Consider the following 21,417-nt stretch of genomic DNA (forward strand, 5'->3'; position numbering starts at 1 on the left):
GGCCCTTCAGCCCACAATGTTGTGCTGATCTTTTCAAATAGTTCCATTTATTATTAGAAAACGTGTACAGTATACATCCTGAAATTCTTACTCTTCACAGACATCGACAAAAACAGAAGAATCCCAAATGAATGAATGACCTAAAAACAGTTTGCCTACTGAAGCAACAGGTCCACAGCAAATGCCATCTCATTGGCTCTTCACACAACCGTACAACATCTGCTCAACAAAGATGCTGATTTCAGGATGCTCTTTATTGATTACAGCTCAGCATTTAATACCATCCTCTCAAAACTAATCAGTAAATTCCAGGACTTAGGTCTCAATACCCCCTTGTGCAACTGGATTGTGGATTTTCTCATTTGCTGACCCAGTCAGTTCGAATTGGCAAATCTCCTCCACAATCTGCATCAGCACAGGAGCACCACAGGGGTGTATGCTTAGCCCCATGCTGTACTTGTGTTACACCTATGACTGTGTGGCTAAGTACAGCTCCAACACTGTATACAAGTTTGAGGCCGACACCACTGTTGTGGGCTGTATCCAAGGGGGTGATGAATCGGCATACATGAGGAAGACTGAAAACTTGGCTGAGTGGTGTAATAACTACTTGTAGCTTTCAGGAGTGTGAAGCCAGAGGTCCATGAGCCAGTCCTCATCAGAGGTGGAGAGGTTAGCAACTTTAAATTTCTGGGTGTCACTATCTCAGAGGACCTGTCCTGGACACATCATATAATCGCAAACAAAGCACGTCAGTGCCTCTACTTCCTTAGGAGTCTGTGGAGATTCGGCATGACATCAAAACCTTCACAAGCTTCTATGGATGGGCCATGGAAAGTGTATTGACTGGCTGCATTACAGCCTAGTGTGGGAACACGAACGCCTTTGAATGGAACGTCCTGCAAAAGGTAGTGGATTCAGCCCAGTACATCGTGGGTAAAGCCATCCCAACCATTGAGCACATCTGTGCTGTTGTAGGGAAGCAGTATCCATCATCTAAGATCCTCACCACCCAGGCCATGCTCTTTCCTCGCTGCTGTCATCAGGTAGAAGGTACAGGTGCCTCAGGATTTGCACTTACAGGTTCAAGAACAGTTACTACCCCTCAACCACCAGGCTCTTGAACAAAAGTGGATAACTACACTCAACTATTGACTGTTCCCACAACCAATGATCTCACTTTAAGGACTCTTTATTTTGTTATTTCTTGTTCTTGTTATCTACTGCTATGTATTTATATTTGCATTTGCACAATTTGTTGTCTTCTGTGCTCTTGCTCTTTCATTGATCCTGTACACAGTTACTATTCTGTAGATCCGCTGAGACCGCCTGCTGGAAAAATAATCTCAGGTTTGCATGTAGTGAAATGTATGTACTCTGATAATAAACGTTACAATTAACTTTGAACTCACAGGCAGCCACAAAACTAAGAAACCCAGTAGAACCCATTAAAAAAAGAAAACTGTTGAAACCCAATGTGCAGAAAAAAACAAATCATACAAACAGTAAAAGTAAGCAAATAACATTCAGAACTGAAATTCACGAAAGTGAGTCCCCCGCCATGAGACCAGTCATCACTGCAGCCGATCTAGGCGCCCGCTAGTTGCAGGCCACAGCCTCAGCTCCATGCAGAGACGAAAGAATCTTGCGGAGCAGTAAAGTGAACACTGACCCGTTCCTCTCCTCGGGCTCCAACAACCTGGCCTTTTCAATCTGGCCCGGCACTTAAATCAGCCAAATAGCAGGTTGATCTTCGCTTTTAAATCCAGACCCTGTTGCTTCCACATGCTCACGGGCCTGGGATCTGCTGCCTCAATTCGGCTCACACCCAACTCTTCCAATTTGGCTCTCTAATTCTATTCTTCTAAACATAGAGATATCTCACCACTTATTGTGTATTTCTTCACCCGGTTTGTTGTTTCCAATTGTTTCAGCTCATACTATCTCAGACTGAATTTAATATAGCACTAGGTGCTAGTATTGGCTTTGGTTCATTATTGTCACATGTACCAAATTAAGTTTGTTTTGTGTGCCATTCAGATGGATCATTCCATACATAAATACATCAAGGTCGTAAAAAGAAAAGAAAATGCAGATTTTGGTGGTACAGTTTACAGAGAAAGTGCAGAAAGACAAATACAATGTGAGGGCTATGATAGGTAGATTGGGAAGTTGAGGGTTCTTTATGAATGAATGAATGATCTTTATTGTCATTATACATAGGTACAATGAAACTCTATTTGGCACCCTCTCAGGCAATTAAATAAAGTGGTAGACAGTAATAGAAAAACAGTATTAAATAGATCAGTAGCAGAAAATAAGTTTTCTGAGAGGTCTGTTCAAGGCTCTGATAACAGTGGGTAGAAACTGTCCTTCAGTCTGTTGATACACACTCTCAATCTTTTGTATTTACTGCCTGACAGGAGAGGGGAGAAGAGGGAATGTCAGGGGAACCTTGATTGGCCACCTATGCTTAATTCTATGCTCCCCAAATCAGTGCATTGCTATCTTCCTGTCCTCTGGAACATGTCCTCACGTTACCAGCCTTGATATCATTGGCAAACCTCTTAAACGTGGCACCTGTATTTACATCCAAGTCACTTATATCTTCCATCAAAAGTGAGGGTTCCATTGCTGAGGCAGTGGAATCTCACTACACACAGACCTCCAATCACTGAACTTACATCACTCAATACACTATTTCCCCCTCTGAAATAATTATTACACCAGCTTCCTGCTTCCTCTTGGATCCCATTGTCATTCACCTTCTCAATCAGTTGGCCATGTGGAACTTTGTCAAAAGCCCCGTGACAAATTGCATACACGATATCAAATCATTACCCTTGTTGATACCTCTTCTTAAGTTTCCCCAAAGCAGAAACCGTTCAGCAGGCACTTTTGACAGCACAGTTCCTCTTCATGCTGTCCTAAGGTGTCAACTCTCTGCACTGAAATTTGAACCATGGCTCGATTCAGATGGGGGTCCTGTTAGTGCTGATCTCCGATTGACCCAGTTGTCAATGTGCAGGGAAAGCAAAAGCACCCAAGTGCAAACTGATCCTTGTTGGGGAAGATGATTAAAGCTTCAGGAGTGCTTAAGTGCTTATTGAATAATCATGTTTCTCAATTAAGCAGGAAAATCACAGGATATAGATGGCAGCTGTATTGTAATGAAATGTAAGTACTTTTTCATTTTGAACTGGGAAAAAGTACCCCTTATTTATAAGGAACTTCCTGCAACCATAAACTTTTGAGGTAACTGTACCCCCCAGTATAGTGGGCAACTGCTCTGGGCCTTTTTTACTTTAAATGCCAAGGTCAGAAACTCTGGCATTTGATCTCCATACTTTCCTTCTAAAAGCCTGTGCCTTTGGCAAGCTGTCTGGTCTCCTGCCTTATTAACCTTTTAGGTCACTGCTCCATGTCAAATATTACTTGATAAGAGGTGCTTTTGACAAAGGTAAAGGTCATTTTGTTATTGCTTATTTATTCAACTGAATAAAACATCCTTATGCCAGGCCACTGTGTGCTTTGATTTGGAGAAGATAATTTGACCATAAGACCGTTAAATATAGGAGCAGAATAAGGTCATCAAGTATTTTCTGTCATTCTATACAGACTGATTTATTAACCCTCTCAACCCCATCCTGTCATGGTCCCGGACGGCCCACCTTTTTATTAATCATGTTCTCCTAATTCCTTTTTCCCCGTGTTTCTCCTGCTCCCCTGTCTGTCTGTTTGTTTGTGTGTGTCAGCGTGGTGGGCCTTTTGTTCCCCCGGGCTTCCTGATTGTGGTGCACCTGAATCTCATTTAACCTGCAGCATAAATACCCCAGATTTCCATCTACTCATCGCCAGATCGTCGCTTCAGCCAGTGTGGCAGTTCACGTTCCAGGCCGCTTAGAATTGTCCTATTCTAAGTTTCGTTTCCGCGCTGTTGTTTGCCTGTGTTAACTCTGTCTCTCCGTCTTAACGGGAGCATTGCATGCTGCCTGCCTTCCCGTTCATCCTTCTGCCTGCCGTTCTCCTCCCGCCACGCTCACACCCTTGCCTGCATCCCTGCCCTGCCTCATCCCGCCGCCCACCTACACTCTCCACTGGCTCAGTGGTTGAACACCGCAGCGACCCGGGTTCGATCCCTGGTCAAGCCTCGCTCACTCCTCTGCTTTCCTCACTCCCCTGCCTTCCCTGCAACCATTAATGGACACTCTTCAGATTAGTCTACCTCTGTGTCAGTGCCCTGCACCGGTTCACCAGTTCCTCACAACAGAACGATCTAGCCAACATGGACCCAGCGGACACAAACACCATCCAACAAGCTCTCGCCAGCCAGGGTTCCCTACTGGGTCAGCACAACCAACTTCTCCGGGAGGTCATAGAGAACCTCCGTTCCCTGTCTGCTCACGTCAGACAGATCGGTAACCAGGTGGAACGTGTCTCCACTCATCTCACTCAACCCACTCCTGGAACCCAGCCTAGCTAGTCCAGACAGCCCTTAGCGACAACCCCCAAGCTTCACCAACACTCCTGCCCAGAGAGCCTCGTGTACCAGAGCCGGAGGACTACGTGGAGATTTGGGGAAGTGCTGGGCCTTCCTCCTTCCTGGTGTTTGAGCAGCAGCCGTTGACCTACTCCACAGGTAAGTCTAAAATTGCATATGTCATGGCGTTGCTAAGGGGGAATGCATTTAGCGTGGGCCACAGCAGTTTGGGACAACCAACCTGATATCTGCTCCTCTTTCGCCAGTTTCATTGTGGAGATGAGAAAAGTCTTCGATCACCCAGTCCAGGGTAAAGACACCGCCAAGCGCCTACTCATTCTCCACCAGGGCTTCTGCAGTGTTGTGAATATTCAGTGGAGTTCCAAACATTAGCAGCCGACTTGGGGTGGAACGATGAGTCACTCCAGGGGGTATTTCTGAATGGACTTAGCGACCTGATGAAGGATGAGTTGGTGGTGAGAGACGATTCTGACAGCCTGGATTCCCTGATCTCATCTCCTCAGGCCCCTTTAGTTCTCGGCCACCCGTGGTTAAGCCGTCATAACCCCCACATCGACTGGTCCACCGGGAAGATGGTCAACCGGAGCTCGTTCTGCCATTGCTCTTGTCTTCAATCAGCCCTTCCCCCAGTGGAGGTCACTGCTACCTCATCCGCCTCTGCGACCCCTCACAGGGGTGTCAAACTCATTTTAGGTCAAGGGCCGGATTGAGCAAAATGCAGCTTCATGCGGGCCGGATCAGTCGGACGCGTGCGAACGCAGCTTTCGTTGCCTCCGTTTTTTCAGCCTGCTCTCATGTGTCTCAGTCTCTGCTATAACTACAAAGTGTTTCACTTTACAAATTCTGTTTCTTATGAAGAAGACTGCCGAATAAACACTAAAGACCCTGAAAACCTGGTACCTGAATAAACTCAGCATTAGCCATATCATACGCCATAGGCGCTTCGATTACTGGGGCCAGCTTTAATAGTAATTAGATATTATCTCGCGGGCCAAAGATAATTCCACCGCGGGCCGGATTTGGCCCGCGGGCCTTGAGTCTGAGATATATGCCGTAGGATATCATGATCTTGGAGAGATGGTTTGTAAACAACAGGCCCTTCCTCTGCTTCCACATCGCCCTTACGGAGCTGAAGGGGCGTTTCACCTCCACTCCCATCCTGGTCCAGCCTGACCCATCTCGCCAGTTCATTGTGGAGGTGGATGCCTCCGACTCTGGGGTGGGGGCAGTTCTCTCTCAATGCTCCGTCCCAGACCAAAAACTCCATCCCTGCACCTTCTTCTCTCACTGTCTATCTCCCGCTGAACGGAACTACGATGTTGGGAACCGTGAGTTGCTGGCCATTAAATTTGCTCCAAGGCGGAGTGGAGGCACTGGCTGGAGGGAGCAGAACACCCATTCATTGTTTGGACGGACCATAAGAACCTGGCGTACATCCAGACAGTTAAACGCCTTAATTCCCGCCAAACCAGTTGGGCACTGTTCTTTGGCCGTTTCAACTTCACCCATATCTACCATCCTGGTTCCAGGAATGTAAAGCCAGTTGCTCTCTCTCGCCTGTATGTCTCTGAGGAGGGTCCTTCCAATACTGATACCATCCATCCTGTGTTGTGGCTGCTCTCACCTGGGAGATCGAGTCTGTAGTCAGAGAGGCCCAATGGACTCAGACAGACCCAGGCAATGGACCCCCAATCGTCTCTTCGTGCCTGACTCTGTCCGTTCTCAGGTTCTTCAGTGGGGGCATACTTCCCAGTTCGCCTGCCATCCTGGAATCAGTTGCACCCTGTCCTCTTTGAATTGACCTTTCTGGTGGCCCACCATAGATGCTGACACTCGCTCCTTCGTCTCCGCCTGTACTGTGTGTGTCCATGGAAAAGCCTCCCATCAGCAACCCCTTGGGCAGTTTCATCCCCTACCTGTCTCTGGCTGCCCTTGGTCCCACATAGCTCTCGATTTTGTCACTAGTCTACCCCCTTCACACGGTAGCACAGCTGTACTCACGTAATGGACCGTTTTTCCAAAGCCGTGCGCTTCATAGCCCTTCCCAAACTCCCTACAGCCCGTGAAACAGCCGACCTCCTTGTCCAACACGTCTTCTACCTTCATGGAATCCCCTCCAACATCGTTTGTCAAGCCCTTGGGGTTTCAGTGAGTCTTTCTTCCGGTTTCCATCCACAGACTAACGGTCAGACGGAGCGAGCCAATCAGGACCTGGAAGCAGCACTGCGCTGCATTTCCACCAGTAACCCATCATCCTGGAGCACATCTCACTTGGATTGAGTATGCCCACAACTCCCTGACCAGCGCCGCCACCGATATGTCCCCTTTCGAATGCTCCCTAGGCTATCAACCCCCTCCGTTTCCTGCCCATGAAGACAACATGGCTGTGCCTTCAGTTCAGGCCCATCTCCGCTGGTGCAGCAAGGTCCGGAGGGATGCTCACTCGGCCCTGCTCCACTTCGCTGACTGCAACCAGAGTATTGTCGATCGCCACCGGATTCCATCACCCAACTATCAGCCTGGTCAGAAGGTTTGGCTCTCTTTAAGAGACATCCCCCTCAAAACCCAGTCCAAGGAACTCACCCCTTGTTTCATCGGACCATTCAAAATCGAGAGCAACATCAACCCCTCAGCGGTCAAACTCAAGCTACCCAGATCCATGAGCATTCATCCCACGTTCCACGTCTTCCATCTGAAACCTGTGTCTGTCAGCCCTTTGTGCCCTCCTGCCGAACCCCCTCCTCCACCCGCCCGGGTAGTTGACAATCACCCAGCTTAACCTGCAGTATAAATACCCCAGATTTCCATCCACTCATCGCCAGATCGTCGCTTCAGCCAGTGTGGCAGTTCACGTTCCAGGCCGCTTAGAATTGTCCTATTCTAAGTTTCGTTTCCGTGCTGTTGTTTGCCTGTGTTAACTCTGTCTCTCCATCTTAACGGGAGCATTGCATGCTGCCTACCTTCCCGTTCATCCTCCTGCCTGCCGTTCTCCTCCCGCCACGCTCACACCCTTGCCTGCATCCCTGCCCTGCCTCATCCCGCTGCCCACCTACACTCTCCACTGGCTCAGTGGTTGAACACCGCAGCGACCCGGGTTCGATCCCCGGTCAAGCCTCGCTCACTCCTCTGCTTTCTTCATTCCCCTGCCTTCCCTGCAACCATTAATGGACACTCTTCAGATTACTCTACCTCTGTGTCAGTGCCCTGCGTTTGGGTTCGCCGGTTCCTCGCAACACGTCCTTCTGCCTGCTCCCCATAACCTCTGACACCCTTATTAGTTGAGAACCTATGAGAAATTTGGCTGTGTGAAGAACAGGACTGACTGCTCATTGTTACCGGGTTTCATTGTTTTAGACACGATAGAGATTGGGGTGATATTGAAAGAGGTGGAGGGGTTGCATGACTGATAGGGGAGAATGCCACAATAGTACACTGGAGACCTCATCCACAGTGTTAAATAGGGTGGAATTCTGAAATAAAGCTGCAATTATGCAGATGGAATTGCACTTTAAGCTTTCCAAAAGCCACCAAGAGAAAGATAGATAGATAATAGAAAGGTGAAGGAACAACAGAGTTGTAATAGGTGGAGTGTCATGGTCCCTCCTGGCAATCCCCCACCTTGCTATTTACCTCAGGAATTGGGCCTCAATCCTCTTGTTTAGTGTCCAATCATTCCCAGGTGCCACTAACTACACACACCTGCTTTCCATCAGAAGATGCAGGATAAAGACCCTGTGATCACAACAAGGAGCTGTTAGTTTGTTGGTCGATTCAGGTGTGAGTAACCTCATTTCATGGTTCTTAGGACTGCCAGTTCTAAGTCTAGCATTGCTCCTGGATACCGATTCCATGCTCACTATGTCAATAACGCCTCCTGACTCTGTCTCTGTGCCCGTGTCCTGCATTTGGGTTTGTCCACTACCACGTGTGTGTAACAGGAAGACTTCAACTTCCCTAGTATTCCTTATACAAGAGGCTTAGATTGGGTGAGATTTCTTCAATGCATCCAAGCGGGGTTCTTGAAACCCAACTAGAGGAGCAAACCTACTGAAGCTGCCTTTGGGATATGAGCCAGGCACGGTGATGGACCTGATATTGGGTGAGCAGCTCACAATGTAAAAGTTGTGAAAGGCAGGGCTGCAGAATGTGCCCACAGGTCAGGCTGTGCTAAAATAGAGAGAAAAACAGGGCCACAACCTTTTGATCAAGTCTCCCATGTTTGACCTTTTGAAGAAAGGCAGCAGGGGAAATCCATCCTAACAAAGCTGCACCACAAAAAAACCACAGTGTGCAATAGACAGGCCAAAGTTCTTTCACAACCCAGGAATCTCGGGATCGAGTCCCATCTCATTTAGTCATAAGAGAAGGTTGCAATTCCTATTCTCATTGATTCTGGGCTCAGAATACAGGGCTGAAGCAGAAACTGCATTTAGCCTGCTGTGTCATGTTGATGATCCATTTCTGTTACTCCTGAGATCACCACCATCACAGAAGCCAGTCTTCAGTCTATTCAATTCAATACACGATATCAAGAGCTTGCTGAGAGGACTGTCATTATCGCTGCTGCTAAGTGGCACTTGATCGCCAATGGTGCTCACTGATGCACAGTTTGGGTTCTGCATCAGACATCATTACAAGGTTTGTTCAAACATGGACCAGAGAGCTTAGTTCCAGAGGTGAGGAAAAAGTGAGATTGACTGTCTTTAAAGTTATGGTACCACTTGACTTAACGCCATGGCTTTAACAAGTTGTGGTGGAGTTGAAGTGCATAGGCGTCAAAGATCAAAGGAGTAAACACAAGAGATTATGCAGATGCTGGAAATCCAGAACGATGCAGATAAAATGCTGGAGGAACTCCACAGGTCAGGCAGCTTCTATGGAGAGGAATAAACAGATGTTATTTTGAGCCAAGATCTTTCAGCAGGATCAGAGGCGTATCTTGCGCAAAGGAAGATAATTATGGCTTTTGAAGGTCAATTGTTCCTTTCTCTGGGCATCACTTCAGGAGTACCCCAGAGCAGAGCTCTAGGCTCAAACATCTGCAGATGCTTCATTGGTGGTCAGAAGTGGGATGTTTGCTGATGTCTGTGCAATTGTATTTACAACTCAACAAGAAAAGCAGCTCATGACTGCACGAAGTAAGCCCAAGGCAACAGACAGGCAAGGGATGAGAAAGTACATAGCATGGCTAGTAAATCTGCCAATGACACTAAAGTAGGTGGTGTTGGAGATAGTAATCAGGATTTACAGGGTAATCATGATCAGCTGGGTAATGGGCCAAGGAATGGTAAATGAGTTTAGTTTGGATAACTTCAAGGTGTTGCACTTTCAGATGATAAATCAGGGAAGGAGTTTTCAGCAACTAGCAGGGCCCTGGAGAAAGTTGGCAGAGCAGAAGAATCTGGGAGTATAAGTACATGGTTCCCAAAAGTGTCATTAGAGGTAGACAGGGTGGCAAGGAAGGCTCTTGGCATACTGGCCTTTTGCAGTCAAGGCACTGAGTATAAAACTTGGGAAGTTATGCTGCAGTTGTATAACACATTGGTGAGGTGCTCCTTGGAATATTCTACTTAGTTTTGGTCTCCCTGCTCTAAAAAGGATGCCCTGAAGCTGGAAAGAGTGCAGAGGAGGTTTATGAGGATGTTTCTGGGACTCGAGGGACTGAGTTATAGAGAGAGATTGAGCAGGTTGGGATTTATTCATTGGAGTTTTGGAGAAAGGGGGGAGATTTTATGGAGGTCTATAAAATCATGATGCATAGGTAGGGTGAATGTACCCAGACCATGGTTGGTCTGCCCAATGCCTCATTTCTTCTTCTGTCCCAGTTTCTAATAGCTTCCAAGTCTCCAATCTTTCAAAAATATATCTTCTCTTTAATTCCCTCCAATGATTTGGCCTCCTTGATTTGCCAGAGAGACTTACAGAAAAAAACACCACCCTCTGTATAAAGTTCCTTCACACCTATCACTCTTCCTGAATTTGTTTGTTGCCAATCCCCATAGAAAAGAACCTGCCACAGTAACTGAGACTACCCATGAATAATTCTAGGCACAGGCTGCAGGAATGGGCAAAATTGGCTGCCCTAATAGTGTTCCCCACTTACCAAGAATAAATGCAAAGTTAATATGTTAGGTCTCCCAATATGCAAGGATTTCAAACTATATTTATTATCAAAGTATGTATATGTCACCGTATACTATCCTGGATTCATTGTCCTTCAGGTATCCACAGGGAAAAAAGAAATAGAATACAATTTATGAAAAACTTTACATAGACAGACAGACAACCAAAATGCAAAGGAAGACATCTGTGCAAACAAACAATAAGACAGAGAACATGAATTGTAAAGAGTCCTTGAAAGTGAGTCTGTAGATGATGGAATCAGTTCATGAAAGAGTATACCCCTCAAAGGTAATTCAAAGAGGTAAAGGGGAAAGGATGCAGGACTAGAGATACCTATCACCTTTTCTGCTACTTAGACTAACTTCTTTTCTCTTTTTCTCTGATAAAATGACTCCAAACCAAAAGGAATATAATTGTTTCTTTTTCTGCAGATATGGCCGTATTTGTTGATGTGTTTCCAGCATTTTCTGTTTTATTTCAGGTTTCCTATACTTACAGTTCTTTTTTGAATTTTCATTCCTAGTAATACCTGGGTAGTTGGCCAATTCATGTTGTTCCCGTGCCTGATGCACACCAGTACAGTAGGCAGAGAGAGCTATTGATTCATGGTCATGTTGAATGTCATCTTGAATAAACACAACTTCACTATTGACTCTTTGGAACGCCTGGTTTATGTCAGCTCAGAGTGGAAAAGGAGCATGCGAGTTGGTATTGGGAAACTTGAGTCCATGCCCATGATAAAACACTAGAGGAGATGCATTTAGGTAAATTTAAACAAAATGTGCAGGGAAAGAGAGAGTGTGGTTGTACAGAGAGTTGTCGGTGTCCAGCATGTGGTGCCAAGCAAGGCAGTGGAAGCCAAATCTGTTGTGAAATCTGACAGAGTAATACTGGCTCACTACCTTCATTCAAACAAGATGCAAGCTGTTTAAACATCAGGTGTTGAGCATGTGAGGGATTTTGAAAGCTGACAAAAAACTTAATTATAAAATAATGCTGGATGTTTGAGAGTGTTTGGAGAGGATTCTTTGAAACAGAGTTTGTGAGCATTTGGAGAAGAATAGTTTGATTCATTTGGTCAACCTGGCTTTGTGAGGGGCCAGTTGTGCCTCATGAGCTTGACTGAATTCTTTAAGGAGGTGACAAAACACCTTGATGAAAGTAGAGCTCTGGAAGTGGCACATATAGATTTTAGTAAGGTGTTTGAAAAAGTTCCCCATGGTAAGTTCATTCAGAAAGTCTCCAAGCATGGAATCCAAGGAAACTGACTGTCTGGTTTCAGAATTAGTTTGCCACAGAAAGCAGAGTGTGATTGCAGATGGAGGTATTCTGCCTGGTGATCGTGACCAGTGGTACTCAGCGAGGATCTGTTGATCCTCTGCTCTTCATGATTTTTAGAGGTGATTTGGATAAGGAAGTGGAAGAATGAGATAGTAAGTTTGCAGATGACACAAATGATGGTGGTGTTGTGGATGGTGTAGTATGTTGCTCTAGGTTACAGTAGAACATTGATTAGACACAGAGCTGGGCTGAGAATTGGCAGATGGTATTTAATCTGGAAAACTGATAAACTTTGCAAAGTCAAACCTGAAGGCAGGGCCCAGGGTTAATGGCAGGATTCTTAGCAACGTGAAGGAACAGAGGGATCCTTTCCATAGATCCTCTCACTGTTGCCACTGAAGTTGATAGGTTGATAAGAAAGTGCATGGTGTGTTGCCCTTCTGTAGTCAGAATAACTGTGCTCAAGAGCTCTGAGGTAATGTTGCTGCTCTATAAAGCCGGTCAGACCACACTCTCATTATTGCATTCAGGTTTGGTCACTTCGATATAGGTAGGATGTGGATGCTTTAAAGAGAAGGCGGAAGAGATTTACCAGGATGCTGCTTGAATTAGAGAGCATGATGCATGAGTATTGGTTGAACAAACTAGGGCTTTTTCTCCTTAGAGCAAAGGAGGATGAGAGGTTTATAAGATGATAAGAGGCATATATTGAATAAGTAGCCAGAGACTTTTTCTAGGGTAGAAATGATTAATGCAAGGGAGCGGAATTTAAGGTGATTGGATAGGAAGATGCCAGAGGTAGATTTTTTTACACAGAGTGGTGGGTGTGCAGAATTTGCAGTCATAGGGTGATGGTGCAGGCAGATACATTTGGGACATTTCAGTGATTCTTAGACAGGCATATGGATGAAAGAAAATTGGAGGGCTATGTGGGAGGGAAGGGCTGGATTGATCGTAATGTAGGTTAAAAGGTTGGCACATCTTGGGCTGAAGGGCCCGTACTGTGCAATACTGTTTATGTTCAATATTCTGTGTTTGAGAAATAAGGAGTGCAGAGAGTGTAAGATGGAAGGACAAAGACACTTATAGAGCTAAAATTTCCTTTAGATGTTTCTTTCTCTACAAATATATAAATAAATGAAAATGAATTGAATATTACTAAGCTGCAGCAGTGCCATCTAAGAGGCTTTAAAAAGCCTCATTCCTATCCAGGGAGCAGAGTAATAGGGATCATGTGCAGGCAGAAAATATTTAATTTTGGGCCTTTTCCTGTGAGGTGCTGTCTTTGTTCTGTGTCTATAGGACCATCTAGAAGCCCTGTCTGTGCAAGTGACAGAAAGCGTGGAACAGCTCCCAATCTGTCATCTGTCTGGCATCTCTTGCGCCATCTGTGGAAGTGTCCCACACTAGCAATCTCAGAATCCTCAATACAGAAATGATTTTGATGAGGAGAAGGGGTGGGTGGGGGGGTGGGCGTGAGAAACCATGGATTCATTTGAAGATAAAAGCATCATAACCTTAATTTATTTGTCCAAATGAGATAACCTCAGCCAGGAATAATGGGCTTGCTGGGAATACAAAAATTAGACTGTGGTGAACTACATATACCTGTCTGGACACATCCCCCCGCTGACTGCTCCTGTGGCTCCTCCCACAGACCCGGGTATAAAGGCAATTGGAGCCACAGACCCTTCCTCAAAGGGGTACAGGGTTTTTTTTTATATAGGATATGATGGATAAACAGAAATAGGGTACTAGGATGGGGAGGATAAAGTGTAGGTTAGGGTATGTGTGCGATTGGGTGAAGGGATTTAGAATGTGAGTCCATCGCATACTCTGGAGCAGAAGGTGGTGGTAATGCACCTTTAAGCTGGGTGCCAACCGCTGTAAAACAAGACGGAGAGAGAGACCCTTCCTCAGTCTCTAGGATGTTGTGTGATGGTCACTTGCTGCTTGTGCTTTCTTCCAGCCAATAAAAGCCTACCTTAACCCACGTCTCATTGATGGTGCATCATAGACACAAGGATATCAATAGCTTGGTTTGGAGTAGTTGGTTGTTCTAAAAGGATGAAGTTTTGGGTCCAGGGTTGTGGGTGGCAGAAAAGAGAACATTGATGAAATTCTAGATGAGGAAAAGAGGGCAGAAATGAACATATGAATTAGATAATGTACCAATAAAGTGAAGAATAATGTGTGAGGAAGTTGTGTCAAGGAGATTTGGTAATTTGTTGGATGGTAGCCCATTTAATGTTTTTTTAAAAAAACTAAAATATTTAAGCAAAATAACTTAATGATTATGTTACATTTTGCAATAGGGAGCGTCTGCGAGGTGTCAGTATAATCATTCTAATAAAAACAAGGCTGTGGGATTGAGGGGAGTGGAGGCGCCCCATGGATGATGCAATCAGGGGCAGGCTATATCCACCTTTAAATAGGAGCCAAACGTAGCGCGGCCGCAGCAAACGTGTCGTTCATCACCAAAAGGAGACTGCAAACATCGCCGGAGAGTTTCGCGGGATCTCGACTCCGTCTGTCCGAGCTCACGGGTATATTTCTACAGTCGACTGTTTCCAGAATTCAGCTTCATGGAGGTAACCACAACCGTGCGATTTCAGCAAAGCATTTCCTGCACGGGTCAATTTAACATGCCTTTTCCCGGAATATCAAAACCGTATTGAACTCTGTAAAAGAGGCAAAGGGCAAACTATACGTAATTGGAAGGGGTGGGGGGAGGGTAACCTGCATAGACGTGTAAAATATAGCATAAAGGAAGATCAGTTTAAATCTCCAAAATTATCCCAGTTCTCGCTTAGAAGGTGAACGTCGGAGATGGATCCAATTTTACGCTGTAATTGAGGACGCTCTCCCCCCCACCCCGCACCCTTGCTGAGCATATGCCTCGCCAGCCCTGCTTTCCCTTGCTTTGACTAGGTGTACCGGGAAGGAACCGACAGCTCCCGCTTTGACAGATGGGAGCCGCTGTGCGTGATCCCTCTCGGCTCCCTTGTATCGTGCTGGGGATGGGAAACGTATTCTCCCAGTAGGTGGAACGTTCCCCAATGTAAAATTAGCAGAACTTTTTGTATTACTGGAGTGATAAATATGGTTTCCGCGAATCACAATCTTGGATCTTGATTGCATCGCCACTTTCAGGACCTTGGGACAGACAACTTATAATTCACGAGCTAGAGAGGAAAGAGACCGCTTGGTCACTCTAACCTGTTCCCACATGACTGACTTACAGCCGCGGTACCCTCCTCCGGGGAAAGCCCAGATCCCCTCTTAACATCCGAAAATCGAACATTTCTTTCGAATACTAAGAGGCATATTGATATAGCGGGCTCCCACGGAGGGCAGTGGGGCTGAACACGTAGATGTTCGTTCGGCTTTGAAAGTTAGCCGAGAGTTTCTTCCGTTGCATCAGTTCCATGGAATAGAGAACCACACAGCCCAGGAACAGCCCCTTCAACCATCTTGTCTGTGCTGACTATGATGTCAGTCTGCTAGTCCCATCGGCCTGCACAAGCTCTGTATCCCTCCTCTCCCTGCCTTTCACTTGTCTGTCTAAATGAGTCTTAGAGCTGTCCTATGGTATCTTTTCCACCTCTTCTTCTGACAGCACTTTGGAGACATCTAACCACTCTCTATTTAAAAAAAAACTTCCCTAGGAAATCTTCTTCAAACTTTCCCCCTCTCATGTTAAACCTGTGCTGTCTGGTATAGACATTTCCACTCCCTGGAAAAACCTTTGAGTGTCTACCTAGAATTTTATGCACTTCAGTTCATTCACCGCTTAGCCTCTGGTACTCTAGGGACAACAATCCAAGTTTGCTCAACTTCTTAGAGTTACAGGTGACTCCCCCCCCCCCCCCCCCTTTACAAAGCTAGAGGGTTCCTATGAAACCTTTCTTAAGCCGAAATGGCGTGAAGCGAAGTATCATTAATTTATATGGGAAAATTTTTAAAAGTGAAAGTAAAAAGCAAAAATCCTCTTTGTAATGCAAAGAAAGTAAAAAGTGAAAATCCTCTTTGTAATGCAAAAACAGGTTACTAATGTAGGTCTTTTGTAAAAGTGAAGCGGTGTAAAGCGAACACTTGTAAAGCGGGGGACACCTGTAATACATTCTCATCCAGACAGCCTCCTCACCAGAAGTCTGCACAGTGGCGATCAGAACTACACACAATACTCCAAATGTGGCCCAACTGAACTGCTGCCGATATTCATTCTGAGTTGGATGGGAATGCGGATGGTATGCTCCGTCAGCTAGTGCACAGTGAAGAAGGTTGATAATAGATAGTTGCTTAGTAATTATCGAATGTACTGAGGTAGAGTGAAAATTTTTGTTTTACATGCCATTCATACAGATCATTTCACCTTATCAGTACATTGAGGTAGTGCAAGGGGAAAAAACAATAACATGAGGCAGCATATCGTATTGCAGCTACAGAGAAAGTACAGTGCAGGCAGACATTAAGGGGCAAGGTCATGATAAGATAGATTGTAAGGTTATATAATGGGACCTTTCAGTAGTCTTATAACAGCCGGATGGAAGGAGACTTGAGCCTGGAGGAATGTGTTTTCAGGCTTTTGTATTTTCTGCCTGATGGGAGGGAGGAGGAGAGGTAACGTTTGGGGTCCGTGGGGTTTTTTCATGATGTTGGCAGCTTTACTAAGGCAGTGACAAGTGTAGGTAGATTCTGCACTCTTTGGGAGGAACAAAAGTTACTGCAGGATATTGATCAACTGGGGAAAGTGTGCAAGGGAAATGGCAGAAGGAATTTAACTTGGACAAGTGGAACGTCATGCATTTTGGGAGGTTATACCGGGGAGGGCCTACAGAATGAATGACATGGCCAAAGGATATGTTGTAGAAGAGAGAGCCCTCAGGGTAGAAGTACATAGCTCCCTGAAAAGGATTCACCATAGAAAGCATCCTGTCTGGGTGCATCACAACTTGGTATGCCAGTGGTCTGCACGTGACTGAAAAATACTGCAAAAAGTAGTGGGCACAGCTCAACACATCACAGAAACCATTGACACTGTCTATACTTCTTGCTGCCTCAGCTAGCCCACTCACACCAGACATTCTCTAACCTTGCATTAGGAAATACAAAAGCCTGAAAGCACCCACCACAAGGCTCAAGGACAGATTCTACCTGTTATCAGACAATTCCTCAGTACAATAGGATGGACTCTTGATCTCACAGTCTACCTTGTTATGATCATGTGCCCTACTGCACTTCCTCTGTAGTTGTTACAGTTTATTGTGCATTGTTATTGTTTCACTATGTTGTACCTCGATACATGTATAATCTGCATGAACAGTATTCAAGACAGGCTTTTCACTGTTCCTCGGTACATGTGACAATAATATACCAATTCCAAATGGATTTTAGGCAGAGTGGTGAGGAAGGTGAACGGCACACTGTCCTTCATCGGTGGAGCATTGAGTACAAGAGCTGGGCTGTTATGTTACAATCATACAAGATACTAGTTATCCTATAGTTGGCATATTGTTTGCATTTCTGGTCAGCATGCACAAAGCATTTGATTAAATTTGAGAGGGTGCAGAAAAGATTGACAAGGCTGTTGCCTGGACTGGAAAGCTTGAGTTATCAGGAGAGATTGGATAGGCTATCCGATATGGAACAGTAACATTATGTACGAAGCACCTTGTCAGGTACTTTAATAAGCAGGGTGCTGAATGATGTGGAATTGGTGCAGTGGGATGAGTGATCAGCAGTGCGGAGGTGGGCTAAAGACCTGAGGCTGTACTGTACAGCTTTATGACTCATGATTCTGAACTGTGAGTGTCCCTTCTTCCTCGTGGTGTGCCAGGCTGCAACAGTCTGTCGTGGACAGCTCCACACAGGCAAGTTATGGACCCATAGAGACATACAACATGGAAACATCATCCCACCAGCCACCCATTTATACTAATCCTGCATTAGTCCCACCTTTACTCTCTCATCATTGTGATCAATTCCTCCCTGATTTCACCACTCATCCACACACTACGAGCAACTTACAGTGTGGTCCTGATGAAAGGTTTTGACCCAAAACGTCTATTGCTTATTCCTCTCTGTAGATGCACCCTGACATGCTGAGCTCCTCTAGCATTTTGTGTGCAATACTCTAGATTTCCAGCATCTGTAGAATCTCTTGTGTTTATTATTGGCAACTTCGAGTGGCCTATTCACCTACCAAACTGCACTTTGAAATGTGGGAGGAAGCCCACAAGGTGACGGAGAGGGAAGCTCCACGTGGACAGTGGTGCTTGTCGGGATTGAACCCGGGTCCAATGTGCTGATCTCCATGGACCACTCTGCCTCTTTCACAGCGTTACAGTAGCAGTTGAGCTGCCCTGGGAAAGTGAACGAGATTCCCATGTCTGGCAAAGAATCTGTACAAAGGCCATGGTGTCTTCTTCCAGACCTACCTGATGACCCACAGAAATAGCTGGATGATGGTTAAGTGTAGGAGCTGGGAGAGGCCCAGCCCTCTCACTGTGTTACCTGGCAAGATCTATCCATTTGTTTGTGGCAAGTGAAACTGCTGGAAACAAAGGGTTGCCTGCTGAGTTCTGCTGGGCTGTAAGAACTATGCTTCCAGTTGGCAGCTTGTCAGCATTCATTCGTCTCATTTTCATGTGAAATGGGGAGACGCAGAGATATTGGCAACCAACCGCATTGCTCAGGGGTCTGCTGAGTCATGCTTGCTTGGAGATCGGTTCATTCAGATCAATGACAACTTCTACCCTGCTGCTTTTGGACTCTTCAGCTGACCACTTCAACAATAAGATGAACTCTTGACCTTACAATCTACCTTGTTATGATCTTGAACTTAATTGCACTGCACTTTCTCTGTGCCATTCTTGTTTATTCTGCATTGTTATTGTTTTACCTTGTTCTACCTCCATACACTGTGTAATAGATAGATAGATACATTATTGATTCCAAAGGAAATCACAGTAGCATTACAAATGTACAAATATTAGAAGAGAAGTAAAAAAGAATAAGGTAAGTTACCCCAAACAGTCGAACAGGACTGGATTCATCACCCCCATGGTTATAGATTAATGGCCGAGGGTAAGAATGACCTTGTATAGCGCTCTTTGGAGTAGTGCAGTTGTCTTAGTCTATTACTAAAAGTGCTCCTCTGTTCAGCCAAGATGGAATGCAGAGAATGGGAAACATTGTCTGGAATTGCCAGGATTTTCCATAGGGTCCCTTGGTCTACCACAGTCTGCAGCGTATCCACAGCGAGATGAATTATCCTTGAAACATAAGGACACCATGATGAGCGCTAATTGGGACTCCACTTTAAATAACCACAATATGTGGAAAACCCATGCCAATCAAAATGAATTCGACAAGATTAAACAGAAAGCACAAGTGTAACACAGTTAATTAAACCCAAAGATGTAACGTTAGAAAGTTCCACCTGCGGAAGGATGAAAACAAGATTTACCAATTTTTAAAAGAAGTATTTGTAAAAAAAATGCTATGTGAGTAGAGGCATGGCTGACACAGGATGGACAAGGAGAGAAACGCAGCAATGATTAGAAGCTGAAGACATGAACTGTTTAGACTGGGATTAATGGTGAGTATCATTGCCCTACTAACTTGAAAATCTCAGGGTGAAACCCCTGGAGGAGAGAGAATAGTGATAAAAGATTTATCGAAGCTATGGCTATAACACACAGCAGCTATAATGAGACAGTATCAACAGAGATGAATGTCTAAAATCTCTACTGTGTAGTCGGGAATTAGTTTTGTAAAATCATTCCAAAGTATTTGGTCAAGTTTGTGAACTGACTTGCTGCGGATGATAAACTACTTCATTTCAATGAACCAAGAAAGAAGATGGTGAACTACCCAAGAGTTGATGTACCAGCGCAGGAGCGAAATGTGTAATGACACAGAGGATTTAATATGGTTGGATGTATAAGTTTATTTTCATTTGAAGAATCTTAATTTGATTATTTTTGCAAAGACTTTGATAAGATACTGAATGAGATTTACTTTGTTTAAAAGTTGTGTTGTTGGAGTATCGTCATGAAAGGAGTTAAACTATGTATATATAATTTTTGAATTTGAATTTAAACTTGTAGATATACTGCCTGGAACTGAAACTGAAGTTAACTATAATACTTGAGAATAGGAATTATATTTGGTTTTCTAACTAACTAGGGATAAGTAAAAAGGAAAGTTTAGTCATAAACTTTTAATTAGGGAATAACACTAGATCTAATTAGTTAGAGAGATTAGAGTAATAAAGGAATCGCATTGATTCTAATTAAAAGGAAATTTGTTGTGGTTTGATATCTAAGATTTGGAACCTAAACAGAGTGTTGGAATTTTAAATTGTTCTTGCTCATGTAACTATTTTGTACATTTTTTTTCTTATAAGCACAAAACTTATCTCCAGAAGTGTATGGTTTCTATTCACTGCCTTCTTCAGATACCTAGAATCTTTTGATGGCCTACTAGCATCTAGTGCAGTGCTATGTTACACAAGGGTTTAATGACGCTAGATAAGACAACAACTAACAGATACAAGTACACAGGCCAGCAGGGCTCATGACTGGGGGTGGCAATCCCAGACAGATGGGGTACTGGAGTCAGAGTCTCAGCCCGAAATGTTGACTGTACTCTTTTCCATAGATACTGCCTGGCTTGCTGAGTTCCTCCAGCAGTATGTGTGTGTTGATTGGATTTCCAGATCTGTAGTTTTTCTCTTGATCACCATCTTAATCTTCTCTGTGGATTCACTGTCGTGGTGCAGATCGATCAGCGTCTCCCACCAGCTCCGGACTAGACTTGGGGGCTAGAGGCAATCGTATCAGTTGTGAGCTCATATTCTTTAGTAGCAGTTGTGACAGTCCTTTGCCCCTTTCATCTTCAGTCCAATGACTTGTGAGACTGTGAGATCCTAAGCAGTGGTTCACAAGGATTGTCACTGGGACCTCTGTTTTTTGTAGCCCTTGTTAATAATTTGGATAAAAATGTAGGTGGTCTGATTAGCAAGTGTGTAGATGACAAGAATGTTGGTGGAGTTATGGACAGTGAGGAAGGTTGTCAAATATTGAGAATCTGGGTAGAGGAAATATCAGATGGGGTATAATCCAGACAAGTGTGAAGTGGTGCAATTTGGGTGGTCAAATGCAAGACAAAAGTAGGAGCCTTAGGAGTACTGATGTACAGAGGGACCTTGGGGTATACATCCTTGGCTCCTGGATGTGGCCATAGAAGTGATATGGGATACTTGAAAGTTTGAGTCAAGTTCATTGTCATGTGCACAAGTACATGTACATACAGGTGCAATGAAAAACTCATTGCAGCAGCATCAAAGACACACAGTATCATTTCAGTGGCATTCACAAGAAAGAATAAATTATCACAATTTTCACAAGAAGGGACACAATAATGAAACAAGCACTGACGGTGAGGAAGGTGTATGGCGTGTCTGCCTTCATCAGTCAGGACCTTGAATATGAAAGTCAGGAAGT

At 44.7% G+C, this 21,417-nt stretch overlaps 1 protein-coding gene across 1 annotated transcript in view; it reads left to right on the plus strand.

Annotated features, from left to right (window-relative positions):
• Nucleotides 1-14,344: 14,344 nt before the first annotated feature.
• bcat1 (branched chain amino-acid transaminase 1, cytosolic) overlaps nucleotides 14,345-21,417 on the plus strand; it is a 108,895-nt gene continuing 101,822 nt past the window's right edge. The window contains exon 1 of the mRNA XM_073066067.1: nucleotides 14,345-14,496. Coding sequence (XP_072922168.1) covers nucleotides 14,491-14,496 — 6 coding nt within the window. The 5' untranslated portion in view covers nucleotides 14,345-14,490. The remainder of the gene's footprint in view (nucleotides 14,497-21,417) is intronic.

The sequence above is a fragment of the Hemitrygon akajei genome, chromosome 14 (genome assembly GCF_048418815.1).
Source record: "Hemitrygon akajei chromosome 14, sHemAka1.3, whole genome shotgun sequence".
In the NCBI taxonomy this organism is placed as follows: domain Eukaryota; kingdom Metazoa; phylum Chordata; class Chondrichthyes; order Myliobatiformes; family Dasyatidae; genus Hemitrygon; species Hemitrygon akajei.